The 14,261-nt window shown below is 42.7% G+C and overlaps 1 protein-coding gene across 1 annotated transcript; it reads left to right on the forward strand.

Moving 5' to 3' along the window:
* Nucleotides 1-1,035: 1,035 nt before the first annotated feature.
* p4hb (prolyl 4-hydroxylase, beta polypeptide) lies at nt 1,036-13,540 on the forward strand. The gene is made up of 11 exons (XM_023954602.2): nt 1,036-1,476; nt 2,925-3,131; nt 4,961-5,094; nt 5,195-5,332; nt 7,672-7,776; nt 7,855-7,980; nt 8,059-8,259; nt 9,286-9,406; nt 9,904-10,085; nt 11,587-11,700; nt 12,168-13,540. Exons 1-11 carry the CDS (start codon nt 1,338-1,340, stop codon nt 12,234-12,236), a joined length of 1,536 nt encoding a protein of 511 aa, XP_023810370.1. The 5' UTR covers nt 1,036-1,337; the 3' UTR covers nt 12,237-13,540.
* The last annotated feature ends 721 nt before the right edge of the window (nt 13,541-14,261 follow it).

The raw sequence follows: 14,261 nt of genomic DNA on the forward strand, positions 1-14,261 counted from the left end.
CCCTGATCTAAACAATGTTGGTGAGCAACTTTGTTCAACCCTCAGGACAGAATTTATGATCCCCCTTATTAAAGTCTTTATGTCTTGAAATTATTTACATTTTAATGCTTTTTTTTTGCTCTCAGGTTTATAATATTTAAAATGTTTTAAAACGTTTCAACAAAATTTGAATAAATGCAAATGCATTGTACTTTTGGATACACTGCACCCTGTGTGTCACTGATTTTTGTCTTAACCTTTATTCTCTTTTGTTGCAAAAGAGCTAGCTGCAGCACTAAAAGCCCTAAACCTGCAGTCAAACCAGCTCTGCAGAGTCTCTGCATGTTTGCAGAGTGCAACTGAGTGTAAGTTTCAAATGTTTCTAAAACTCAATGACAGATAATGGTGAACACATCTACTGAATCTTTAGATTACCTTTCAGAAAATGTAAAATATAAGGAAATAGGATTGTATGAGAGTAAATTAGTCAGAAGTGTTCTGGATTACCCATTGTTGCATCAGGTCTAAACTTCCTCTCATCAGCTTGGTATTTTTTGCTGCAAGACCTGTGTGCTATTATTTATCAGCCTCGCCTCCACCTCCGTTTTTGAAGTGAATTATACATTTTCTGGGTTTATTAAAGGTTTATTTGAGGTAGCTGACCATTTTGATGATGAAAGGTTTCATCTTTTTTTACCTTTTTGTTCCATAATTGGTTTATTTCTTTGGAACAAAGACAATTAAATGTGGAAAATGAGTTTTAATACTAGAGGTTTTTTTATTTTATATTTGCAAACAGTGGAAAATGGGTTGGTTTAATTATTATAGTTTTGAAGGATTGTCCCAAAAAAAGTGTAATTTTTCAGACTTTGCTCTGGAAAAACAGGATTTCCACATCCTCACCTTTGTTTTTGCAATCCGTCAGTAAAATAAATGACACGTGATAAAATAATTTAAAACTCAGCACATTGGATCTATGTCTCTTCTCTTGAAGAAGTTGTTTTTTAATTTGTCCCTCTGTTTCTCTTCTGTACTGGGATGTGCAGGCACGGCGTCGGGGGCGCGCACGCAGCCCCTATCTTTCACTTCCTGGTGCAGGCTGCTGCGGTCCAGTCACAATTCAACACGAACAGCTTTCTGCCTCATAAAGGCGCATGCGCGCTAGGGCTGACCCCTCCGGTTTTGCGTGCACTGCCACGTTAGTAGCGGTAGACACAAAATACCAGCTACTCTCTCCCAGCCTTAAACAAGAAGGGCAAAAAAGAACCAGAAACTGAGACGGTTTTCTTAGTTTTTTCGCTACAAGTCGCCTCTGCAACTATTTTTTCCCCCCTGTTAAAAACCGGCTCGACGTAACTATGCTGAAGTTTTTGATGCTTTGCACTCTGGCCGTGGCCAGCAGGGCTGAGATTGCGGAGGAAGAAGATGTCTTGGTGCTGAAGAAAAGTAATTTCGACGAAGCTCTCCAAGCTCACCCCAACATTCTGGTCGAGTTCTGTGAGTAAAATTTGCTGTTTCTTGTTCGCCTAACGTTAGCTTCGCTCTGCAGGCGCCTGGACTCACTCGGAGCTAGCTAGCTATCAAGCCGGTGCTCGGCGTTAGCATTAAACTTTGTCCCTTGAAAACAAGTTGCTGTTGTTCTCACTCACAGTGGTACGACCCTATTCTGTCTCCATGCATGACTTTCAGAAAACGAAAGTCATGCATGACTTGAAATGTGCGTCCGTAAAAGGTTTTTTTAATCAATTCAACGTCAGATTTTTAGCTTAATCCGAGTTAGCCGTACGCGACATTTTATTATAATAATATACAAAATAGAAAATTAATTGCAAATGCTCTGTATTAAAGGGGAGTATTTTACAAAATAGATTTTTTTTAAACATGTTTAGGATGTTGCAGTAATATGCAGTGAAGTTGCTCAGCGCCTTCGCTGTTTTGTCAGCAGCTCTTGCTAACTCAGTGAAAGTAGGGGAATCTTTAATAAGTTTCGAGTGGCGGTTGTGGTTTCCAATACGATGCTTGAAGGTTTCGCTTTGAGCGTCAATTATTATTTCAATTCGAAGCAAACTTAAAACCGTCCAATTCCAATTAACGGGACGTCAATGAGTCACCGATCTCATCTTGACGGAGTGTTGACCTGTTGAGTGACGTTTGATTGGACGAGTCAGGAGTGGCCCCTGGGGTGACTGACCAATGACCTGCGGGTGGGCGGGACAACCAACCTTTTGCTCGGAGGGGCGGGATCTCTGTCGGTTTGTGCAGCTAGGTTGACGTGTACTTTACCAAAGAGCAACGTTTATGTAGACTCAACTTTGACGAGGAAGTTAAGTTCATGGAGTGGTGGTGGTGTCATTATGCTACGTGTCACTTCTTATAAATTGTCATCCGTTAGGAATGCACCCCCCCTTACACACACACACACCTAATAAAGTACAAGGGCATAATTTTTGACCTATTGGGTTTAAACTATTCCCATTTAATTCAATTTTTTGTACTTTATATTTGTACTTTTATGCATTTAAATAATGGACCAATAGTCTTTTGTCTTAAATATCAGTTAGAACATTCACGAAGTGACAAATAAAAACAATTATCAAAACGTTAAGGCGCTATTTTTAATTATTCTTTAGAAATGACGTATTCAAATTTGTTTTTAATTGTATACTTACTAATTTTAGACTTTTATGTTGAATAACTTATAATGAATGTAGTATAGTTTGTATATATTAAGTTTCTTCCTACATTTGAGTTAAATTTGTTAATTCCTTCCATATTTTAAAGAAATTAAATGATGTACCCTGAAGAATTCCCCTTTTTTTTAATGGAGTATTGTATTTATTTAGGATGATCACAATTAAAAAGCTTGTTTGTTTATATGTCAGTGTGGTACTTTGACCATTTTGGTGGCGTGCGTCGTAAAGCAGACCTCTGAATGCGATCCACAGACGCACCATGGTGCGGCCACTGCAAGGCCCTGGCTCCAGAGTACGCCAAAGCCGCCGGCATGCTGAAGGCCGAGGGTTCCCAAATCCGCCTGGGTAAGGTAGACGCCACAGAGGAGACCGAGCTGGCTCAAGAGTTTGGCGTCCGAGGATATCCCACCATCAAGTTCTTTAAAGGAGGAGATAAAGAATCTCCTAAGGAGTACTCGGGTGAGTTTGTTTTGTGCCAATATTTTCAGTGTGTTGGGTTAGTTTCTCTTGTGCCACTTTGTTTTAACTTTAATTAGATTATTACTTCAAGGCATCAGTTTTGTAAATCTTTTCACCATATTTTCAGTCTAACTCTGAATCTGCCTTCATAAATTTCACAATAAAAGCCCTGTTTCAGGATTTTACTTTGTAGCTCTGGGGAAAAAAAAAGCTTTTTTGAATTACATTGAAAGCTTGACAGGTTCTTGACTAATTAATATGCTTGTACGTAAAAAGGAGAAGCTTTCATTTCCCATCATGCCTAAGGAAAATGTCAAGGGGGGGGTTCTTATTAAGACTTGCACATTTCTTATTGAATAAAATCTGTTTCTGATTGGCAGAGCATATAATGAGGCGGTACATTGTTCTAAGACGAGTCAGTCGTAGCAGTGACAAATGGCTTCTGAAAGATTAGTGACACCAGGAAGAACTCTGTGATGTTAAAGCTTTACTTTTGTATTTGAACTACTGTTAAAACAGTTTTTAAAAGGGCTTCCATGTTCCTGCCTGCAAACTGAGGCTTTATTTACACTGCAGCAGGAGTTTGTTTTTTCCCTCCTAAGCTGATGTAATCGACTGTACTACCACAGATTGAGTGGAATCGCAGAAAATGCTAACATGCTGTTTGTCTGACCAAAAGAATCCGGTCAAACTAGCGAGAGTGAGGCCGACTGTCTCCTTTTTTTTTTTTTTTTTTTTTTTTGGTAATTCGATCTAAATGGCAATCCAGCCAATCGCAGTCGAACAGCGCGCAGGCATGAGGCAGCGTATGGGCCGGGGCCGGGCCTCCCGCTCACGTTCCTCCCATGCCGACTCCCAGCTGAGGCAGACATATGTGCCTCTCCTCACGTCTGCCTCGCTCAGCTGGCCTGTGCCCAGATCCATTCAGAATAGGCGGGGAGAGGAAGTTTGGAAGAAGTGCTTTTGTGCAAATGACTATTTCAATTTCAAAGAATCCTTGAAGCGCCTCATCCTCAGGCCACTAAAGAAAGTGGCTAATTTGCATGTTACCTCAGGTGTAGTTTTGTTTTTAGTTTTAGACTAGTTGCCATAAACCCACTCTGAACAAAACTGGTATTTTAAAGTCTGGTATTTTGAAAGGAAAACTGCTTAAAATGCCCTCTCTGAGTTAAAAAATCATACAAAGGAATGTTGGATTAAAACTGGGTTTCAGAGTTTTTCTTTATTCAAATCATAATGGATCAAAAGCAGACTGAAACCCGCTGTTCTGAAAAAACTCTGTAGTGATGCAGCAGCTGGAATGGGTGGGCCAGAGTCTCGCTGCTCCGCTCCATTCTGATGCATCTGCTTGCAGACAAATGGATAGATTGACGGCTTCATTTTCTTTGTCTGTGCTGGAATCTGGCTCAAAACTGTTCAGCCAGATGGCTTCAAGTGTTTGCCATTTTTGTTGTATGCTAGCGGGAGAGAGGGTAAACAAAGGGATCATGGGAATCAGCAGCAGTTTACATCCGCACCATATGTCCCGCCCACAACTTGGAGTCAAAATTCTGGGCTAGGCCTAGGATTTTGACTAAAACCTGCGTAATCGTAATAAAAAAGTGGGAACGATTTTATAGTAGATAAAAATATAGTTGGAGTGGGACTTTGAAATCCTCTAAAGTATTTAAGTTAAAACATTCACGCCTGTAATTTACGCAGGTATCAGCTGTAACATCCTTAAATTTCTTTTTTTTTCCATGCTTCTAGGTCCGTTTGTTTCATCAGCCTGAAGCCCGTCTTCCCTACACACGCACTCGAATGCTTGACCTATTGTGTTTTGTCTACAGCTGGCAGGCAGGCTGATGACATGGTCAACTGGTTGAAGAAGCGCACAGGGCCTGCCGTCACCTCCCTGACCGAGGTCACTGATGCAGAGTCTCTGATCGCTGACAACGAGGTGGCAGTCATCGGCTTTTTCAAGGTGCCACTCCGATCTCTCGCCGGCTTAAAACATGTATCATGTTTGAAGTTGTGATCGTTTTAATGAAGTTCCTGCTCAAATCTTATCTGCGTTTCTGTAGGATGCCAACTCAGACGATGCCAAAGCCTATGAAAAAGCAGCTGAGGCCATGGATGACGTTCCCTTCGCCATTACCTCCAGCGACGCTGTTTACTCTAAATTTGAGGTATCCAAGGACGGCGTTGTCCTCTTCAAGAAGGTTGGTTCAAGTTTTCTTTTTTTTAAACAGTTTTTGCTCTTCTGAGCTGGCATTGGAGATGTTAGATTAAAAAAAAAGACAATTTATTTGTCTTTGATATAAAACGCTTTTACAGCCGACCTGCTGAAAACGCCCCGCCGTTTTAAAATTTACACCCTTTTGTAAGCCGATACCGCAGCCTTCTCCCCAACCGAACCACTTGCTAATCTTGGCCTCCCTGAGGTCCGTTAACATTTTATATATTCTGTGACCTTTGGGCCGACACCTCGACCTGACCATTACATAAGTGCTGGAGTTATGGCTGAACTATCAAAATACGAATAAAGCTACGTCTCAAAAGCAGCCTCCCGACAGCGTCAAAGGCTGACCTAAATTCCAAAGATGGACTCGGTCTTATTCAATGAAACGTACTCACATTTGCTGCTTGTCTGTAATCCCAGCTGGTGGCTGGGAGCGCATGAACAGAAATACCGGGCCTTGGATCTTAGCACTGACCCTGTACATCCATATTCCTATCACTCTGAGCGAAGCTTTGGTTTATTCCTCATTTACCTTTTCTTAACTGGAGTAATATTATGTTGTCCAGGTAAAATTGTAAAACATCCAGGAATACCTCTAGTTAAAAGAATAATTGAATCTGATTATAGGTGAAAGTTTAGATTCTAACTCGTCAGGTATGGACAAAATGCCAGTTTCAAATACTTTTTGGTATTGATGGCTTAAAAAGTTTATTTATAGATTATCGCCAACAGGCCGAAGCCCATTTATAGCCAAATTCATGTTAAAATCACAACATTATCTTCTAAATATAATGAAACAATAAATATAATAAAAAATAAACTGTTAATTATTTCAAATGTTCACAAACTAAGAGCTACGAGACTTAAAAAAAATACTGGCAAAAGTCCAGATGTGGGCAGGAAGCGTTGAAAGCCTTCCCTGAAATACAAATGTAAGTGTTAAAACATGAAATAAAACTGCTTGTCGTGCGATTCGCTGTGGCACATGGAGTCTAAATCAATCCAACACAAATGACGACTCAATCGTTCCAGTCATGTTCCTATAGAAAGGACCTGCAACAGACTAAATACAGCAGCTTCCTGCTTGGTTTTGTTTCTGTACAGAATTTTATTCATTAAGATTAGATATCAAACCCACACAGAGTAAACACACAATATGTGCATCTACAGTTTCTCACTTCATGTTTGCTTTGTGATCCACTGGACGGCGTTCTGTAACTCCTGATTTCTTGACCGCACACATTTTTCCTTATAAGTAAATCCAAACCTTTCCAGCAGATCAGGGTTTTAGTCTGCACCAAAAACATTTAAGATAAGCAAAAATATTAGTATAAAATGTCTGTTCTAACTGGAAATCGTTTGTGCTAAAAAGGGAAGCTTTTTATATGTGAAGATATTTACATTTTTGCCCCCTCAGATGCGTAGAAATATCATGGGTTGGGGTATCATAAGAATAGATCTAACAACTCATTAAAGTAAGCAGCTATGCTGACACTTCCTTCCAAGAGTGGCTCTATATCTGCTGAGATGCTTGGAACTTGACAAAATCACCAGACACTTTTCCAAAATGCAGCTGGCTGCAGGTTTGGAGCTCATTCTGATGCTCAAAATGGTCAGATTTTGTGGTGTGTGATGGGCTGCACTTTGATCTCAATCTGGAGGAGGCTGTGTGTCAAAAACCACTGACGGCGTGGAAAGATTACAGCTGATAAATGTGGTGGTCGTGCAGAAACACTCAACATGTTGGGCTTGAAGGTCATTGCTGTTTCCTTATCTCAACCAGGTTTAAAGTCCAGAATGCGAGTGGAAAGCTGAATGAATTTCTTTTTTTCAGGTGCATTTGTGTGCATCGTTCTATAGCTGCTCCCATGTAGATCCAACCTGGGGAGAGGGGGGGGGGGGGGGGGGGGGGTTTCTGATGCAGAGTCACTTTCATAGATGGTGTGTCACTGGGATGAGGTTGCCTCAGTGTGAAGCCGCTTTTAATATCTAGACCCCTTAAAGAGTCGGATGATCCCCTTTCAAGTTGGCTCAGACAGCCCAGCTCTAACTGCCATTGTCGGGTCTCCGGTTCACGCCGGTATCTCCTCGCGGTTATAAACGGCGCTGACGTGTGCCCCGCAGTTATGCGGGAGCGTGTGAAAGCAGGTGTTCGCTTTAATAAACAGAGGCTTTCAGATTTGCTTCGTTTCGTATCCCTCCCATCAACCCCCTCCTTTTTTTTCCCAGTAAGTTTTATTTTATTTTTTTCAGATTCTATTTTGGTTGTTCTCAGGCAGATTAAAACAGATCAGCGGCTGATGTCCGTTTGCTCCACAGTTTGACGAAGGGCGAAACACCTTTGATGGGGAGCTGACCAAAGACGGCCTCCTTGCTTTTGTCAAAGCCAACCAGCTGCCTCTGGTCATCGAGTTCACCGAGCAGGTACCTGCCATCACTCCGCCGTGACGTCCCAATGAAAAGCTGTCGGTGCGACGTTGCTAAATCTCTCATTCTGTGCAGACCGCGCCTAAAATCTTCGGCGGAGACATCAAGTCCCACATCCTCATGTTTTTGCCCAAAGCTGCTTCAGACTTCCAGGAGAAGATGGAGCAGTTTAAGAAAGCTGCAGCAGGATTCAAGGGTCAGGTGGGGAAACGGTCTCTGCACCATGAATGCGTGTTGGAACCAACTCGGATGTTGACCGCCCCCTGCCTCTCTGTCCAGATTCTCTTCATTTTCATCGACAGCGACGTCGACGACAACCAGCGCATCCTGGAGTTCTTCGGCTTGAAGAAGGAAGAGTGCCCCGCCATCCGCCTCATCACCCTGGAGGACGAAATGACCAAATATAAACCAGAGAGCAAAGACATCACCGCAGAGAGCATCGTGGCCTTCTGCACACAGTTTGTTGAAGGCAAACTTAAGGTAAAAACAAGAAACACATTTTAGGATGCATTCCGATCATCTTTTTGGGATTTATTTTCAAAGCATTCCCAGTGTTCTTTTAGTGATGATTTTTGCCATTACTAGCCAAAATAAAAATAAAAAACTTGTCGATTTCTAAAACACGGCATGTCCAAATTTGAGGGCTACCTCCTTCAAAATCTGCGGCCTTCCCGGGCGACCTTTTGGCCCTTCATTGAACGGGTAGGCCGGATGTTATCGGCTGTTAGTTTGGACGAGTCCAGCCTTTAGATGATTTCAGCCGGATGTCCTGTCGCCTAGCAACCGTAATTCCCGAAAAGAGAGGAGTAGTAAAACCGTCATGGAGCTCAACATTTTCCTGGCTTATTTGATCCAACTTTTAATCTTGGGGGTTTAATTATAAAAAGGAGTAATTATCTCCAACTCCGGGTCCCGCTTCACAGTCCGCCATTGTTGTCAGAAAATCTCCTGGTTCGGCCGCAATGCATCCTGGGATATGTACAGCATAGGATACACCACACCGATCTTTGAAGTCGGGGAAAAAGAAGGCCGTGTTCGTTGGCCGCATTTGAAGGAGTCGTTGAGTTTGGACAGGACTTGTCGCGGCGCCGTGACGTAAGCCGCCTACAAATGCAGCCCAGAAGGGATGCAGCCCTCAGATTTGGACACAGCCATAGTTTCTACAAAGGGGCAGAAATTTGCCAATGGTTTATGGGTGGGACCGCTGGGGCAAAGCAACCCCGCCCCTCCTTCCCCGTCTCTGATACAGGGAACTTGTGGCCCGCCCATCCTATTAATTTTTCAAATGTTATTTTTCCTTTTTCTCCTGATTTACAACAATTTGAATAAATCAATACTCAGAAAAATGCAATTTTTTAGTGTAATTTTCTTTATAAATGTCCTCCATCAGAACAGAACATGTTAAAAACACCAGAAACACAATTTTCATGCAAGTGGGACTTGACAAGCTTTTTTATTTATGCTACAATTCTTTGCAGTAACATCTGTAAATTCATCTCCTTACAGCCTCACCTCATGAGCCAGGACATCCCTGAAGACTGGGACAAAAACCCCGTCAAGGTTTTGGTCGGCAAAAACTTTGAGGAGGTTGCTTTCGACCCCAAAAAGAACGTCTTCATCGAGTTTTGTAAGGGCTCCTCGTTTTCCCTCAACTCCTGACATCTATTTGAAGTCTTACTTTTCAGCTCTGCAGCGGCTGAAAGCTGGCAAAGCCTCCGTCTTGGGTGGGAAACTGGACTAGCCAAATATTGAAGGGTCAGATTCTCGAAGCATCTGATGACACCCCCCCTCCCCCCCAACTCGCATCTCAGCAAATTAAAGGGCTACCAGACACTGACCCTGAAAAGACTTGGTTATATATAAGTGCAAGGCAATCTTCACAGCCATCCTCGGCCAAACGCTGACTATTTTTGGAGAAATTTTCCACGTCTGGCTGTTTAAAAACGGCTTATGGTTTAGGCATAAGGTGGGTGGGGAGTTCCTAGACATTCAAGCTGGAGCAAAGCCACGAAGTTTATATTATACCCTGAATAATTCAAGTAGGAAACTATTTCCTAACTAGTTACAGTTTGTGATGCAAAGATCTGCATAATTATTTGTGCATAATTCCTCTTTTCTTTCCAGATGCACCCTGGTGTGGACACTGCAAACAGCTGGCCCCCATTTGGGACAAACTGGGAGAGAAATACAAGGACAGTTCTGACATCGTTGTGGCTAAGATGGACTCCACAGCCAATGAGATCGAATCTGTCAAAGTCCACAGCTTTCCCACTCTGAAGTTCTTCCCTGCAGGAGAGGAGCGACAGGTGAGCAGCTCGCCATTTACTTCATGGCGCCGCCTTCTTAACTTAAAAGTCGGTAAAACATAATCCTCGGGTGTGTTTTTGACCAAGCGCCCTCATGTTGGCCATGACTAAGCTCTGGGGTCACGGAGGCCGCTTACAAAGACTGGAAACCTGGAAGCCGTTGGTCTACGTGTTGTAGTTGATCATCTGATATGTATGGAAATACCGTATTTTCCGGACTATAAGTCGCACCGGAGTATAAGTCGCACCAGCCCAAAAATGCATTATAAAGTAGAAAAAAACACATAAGTCGCACTGGACTATAAGTCGCATTTTAACTTTCACAACCTTATATGACACAATCATAGCAGACTGTTTATCTAATAATTTCACAGTAATTCTTTCTCTTACTTAATTATTTATTCCTTTCATGAAGCATCATTGGCCAACTAATACTCTGTTTTCATCCTGTATTTGTAGAAACAGTTTTCACTTTTATTGCATTTCTGAATCTATGAAATCATTGGAAAATAGAATATTATGTTGTTAGCCTTCAAGATCTTACTGTAAAAAAAAGTTTGCTGATTCTCTGAGTCACTTAACATACTTTTAACACTTAACATACCTCATACATCAAATTTACCCAGGAACATCATCTCTGTTCCTCACAAATGAACATAACAGGAGGGTTAACAATGTATTTATTTCAATTTATTTCTAATATAAGTCGCTGCGGAGTATAAGTCGCACCCCTTGCCAAACTATGAAAAAAAGTGCGACTTATAGTCCGGAAAATACGGTAATTACAATTGCCGTTTAAAAAAAATAATGATAATAATCCCCTGGTCTCCTCTTCGTATAAAAAAAAGGCAACACTTTGCTGCTGTTCTGTTTGGTTTCCACAAGGAGGAAACTGTTACCTTGGATACACATTTCTAGATGAATTTCGGTTTCCTGCCTCGTGTAGATGTGAAACCATAAAATGTATCAGATTACCGTGGATGGACACCAGGAAACATCAGCTTTACTGGGAGAAATCTAGATTTCCTAATACCAGATCATTGCTACTATTGGGGGGAAAAGGTCGTTACATTATCCTTCTAACTCGGTGGCCTTGTGATGGCATCTGCCCCTGACAGTTAAAAGGTTGTGAGTTCAAATCCATGGTCGTGTCGTACCAAAGACTCTAAAAAATGAAAATGGGGCCCAATGCTTCCCTGCATTATGGGGTTGAGGGTTAAACCACCACCTGGTTCCCGAGCAGGTGGTGCAGCTCACTGGATGGGGAGAACATATTTCACACACATAGCTGTGTGACAACTCTAGAGATCAGACTGTTGGTGTGCGTGGGAACCAGTTCTACAGAAAGACCTGCAGTTCTGCTGTAGACTTGAACGCTTGGTGGTTGTGGTTGTCCCTATCCGAACCAACTTGAAAACCAAAACCAATCGACTACAAATCTCTGAATTAAAATGACCAAATCCATCGGATGCACATCTATTGACGTTCATTCTCGCTTCAGGTGATTGACTACAATGGCGAGCGAACGCTGGAGGGCTTCACAAAGTTCCTGGAGAGTGGAGGGAAAGAAGGCGGCGCTCCTGCTGGGGACGACGATGATGACGTGGAATCCCAGGTGAGGTCGTTCAAACCACCTGATGGGAAGCACTGCAGACTCACAGCCTTGAGACAAGATGACAGAATTTTACAATTACTTTAAAACATGAATATGTGTAGATCAAGTATTTAAGCCTGAGGAGCTTTTTTTTTCCTTTCTATGCATTCGGCTCCTGCAGGGAGTCCTCGGTTTTACCCACAATCCCGCTTCACTGTAGACACCAAAGTATTTTCTCTGAAGTCTAATTGCGTCGCAGTGACTTCAGACCTCTAATGCCTCCTGCAGCTGTTGCAGCTGCTTACTGGGATTTGCAGGAAGACCTGAGCGTCCTGATTGAAAGCGGCACGTGCGTGTCTGCATGCAAGCTAAAACGGCAGAGTTGGTTCTGCCAGATGAACGCGTCCGCTGCTCGAAACCCTGCATCTGTGATGCGGAAGAATTTAGGCTTTGGGTTTCCTGCTCACTGAGACTCCTGTGCTTCCCAGGATTTGGACGATGCGGATGACCTTTCTGACCTGGAGGATGGAGGCGAGGATGGACACGACGAGTTGTAAACACCAGACAGAGGAGGAGACGAAAGGAGAGAGCGAGAGGAGACGAGTCCCACCCCGACCCTTTCAACCAGTCACCGTCACCACTTCACTTCTTTGAGGACTCTCCCAGTTCTGTGAACATTAATTTCCCAGTTTTTTATTTTATTTTATTTTTCCCTGTCAGAAAGCCGGCCCCGATGGACGGTCTTTCTTTTCTCCATCCACATCTTAAACCTTGCAACTTCTGACCACAATGGTCTCGTCTTTGCAGGTGGGGGGGGGACTCTTTGGATCAGCGCTCCACCACTGTGGGAGACCTCGATGCCTTGTCTATAGAGCTCCATATCAGCAGTTTGCCTTGTTTATATCTAAACTAAATGTTAAAAAAAAGGCATTGAGATCTAGTTGTTGAAATGTTTGCTTCTCCCCCCTCTTGAAAGTGTTCATTGTGGAGTTGAGGTGTCACCTGGATTCGTCGACGAGGTGGGGGCTGCCGGTGTTGTCCTCCCTTTGACAGGTTTTCAGACGACCAGAGGTTGTGTAGGATTTGTGTGAGGACCGATCGATCTCTCAGGGGAAAAGGGGCCATTAATGTCTTTAGTTTGTCCAGTGCAGCACAAAGAGCCTCCGCCCTCGTTTGTAGCCATGACCAATCATTTTCATTTCATTTCTTTCCAAATATTTCTGTTCACCTGTCATTTCAGCATTTCTACTGAATCCTTTTTTTTTTTTTTGTTAAGCTAACAACAGTTTGGGGAAACTATTATTTAATGTCACAGTTTTTTGTTTTGGTTTTGTCGAGACTTCTTGTCATTTGTACTGCACCATTGTGCCCCCTTGTTTCCGGTTGGGGCAGCGTTGGCCCGAGGACGCCTCCCCTCAGACCCGGTCTGACCCTGAAGCGGTCCTGACGGCTCGCACTGCATTAATGCCTGATCAGAGATTCACCGCCGTTCCTGAAGCGGACAGATTGGAGTTTACTGGCCAGTGGGGTCTGAGGGAGGAGCCTGTTGATATCTGAGGTGGGGAGTAACGGTCGCACGCCCCGCCCCCCCCCCGTCCATACTGTTGACCTCCCACATCCCTTTAGCGCTCGTGTGTGTGCATGCATGTGTGTGTTACAAATGCTGTGAGGAATGTGTGGTTGGAGTGAATGCACTGTGTGATTGGCAGGAGGAGGGGGGGGGGGGTCTGTAAGTGGAGCAGGTTAATGGATGTTTGTGGAGCAGTGGGGGGGGGGGGGGGGGGACTAACAAAGCATTCCATCATAATACAAATTACTGTGGAAAACGTGAAATGGTGGCCAATAAACAATAATACATAAAGATGTTTGCTTGTTTGGTTTTTCTTGAACTGTCAGCAGTTTCCTTCTTCATCCACGTCTTGAAATTGAGTCAACTTGTCTTAACTTTTTGATTAGAAAAGATAACGGAGAATCTTATTGTTGTAGGTTTAGTTTAAATCTGCTCTTCCAGGTTTAGGTTTCTACAAATTGGCCAAATTAGGAACGTCCCATTTAGATTGAACTACTTAATGTCTTACTGTGACGAATACCGGTATGTTTTTGTTTTCCAATAGTAGTTAATTTTGGTGTACCACAGGGCTCTGTACTTCCCTGCATTATTGTTGGTAATCTTCCACTTTTACTTGACATTTTCAGTTGGTCACCAATGCCTCACCAGCTTGAAAACTCATTTAAATCTGCTTTTGACTCGAATAGTCAAATTACTTTTTATGGTAGAATTCCAACCTTGGTATGTATATGTAATAATGTAAAATCATTGACATTCCCATGCTGCTTTAATGGTCTGCTTTTTAAAAACTAAACCAACTGGCGCCGGTTCTCTATTGTAACTTGGACGTTTCAAAGACTTATACATTTTTGGAGCAGATTACTAAAGATAATTGGAGAACCTGAGTGTTTGGTAGTCTAGCCCTGGCTGTTCTTTTTCAGGTTTAGGTTAATCCAAATGCGGAAAGTCTCGTTTAGCCAAAAAAAAAAAAAATCATTTGTTATTGCTATAAACACCAGTATGTGTTTTGCTT

This window comes from Oryzias latipes, chromosome 1 (genome assembly GCF_053564925.1).
Source record: "Oryzias latipes strain Hd-rR chromosome 1, Olatipes_Hd-rR_3.1".
Taxonomy (NCBI): Eukaryota; Metazoa; Chordata; class Actinopteri; order Beloniformes; family Adrianichthyidae; genus Oryzias; species Oryzias latipes.

Bases quoted from the DNA above. Each gene is read 5' to 3' on its own strand.
- p4hb (XM_023954602.2), top strand. From the start codon at position 1,338: ATGCTGAAGTTTTTGATGCTTTGCACTCTGGCCGTGGCCAGCAGGGCT. The intron at 1,477-2,924 runs GTGAGTAAAATT...TGCGATCCACAG, and splicing joins CAACATTCTGGTCGAGTTCT to ACGCACCATGGTGCGGCCAC. The intron at 7,777-7,854 runs GTACCTGCCATC...CATTCTGTGCAG, and splicing joins TCATCGAGTTCACCGAGCAG to ACCGCGCCTAAAATCTTCGG.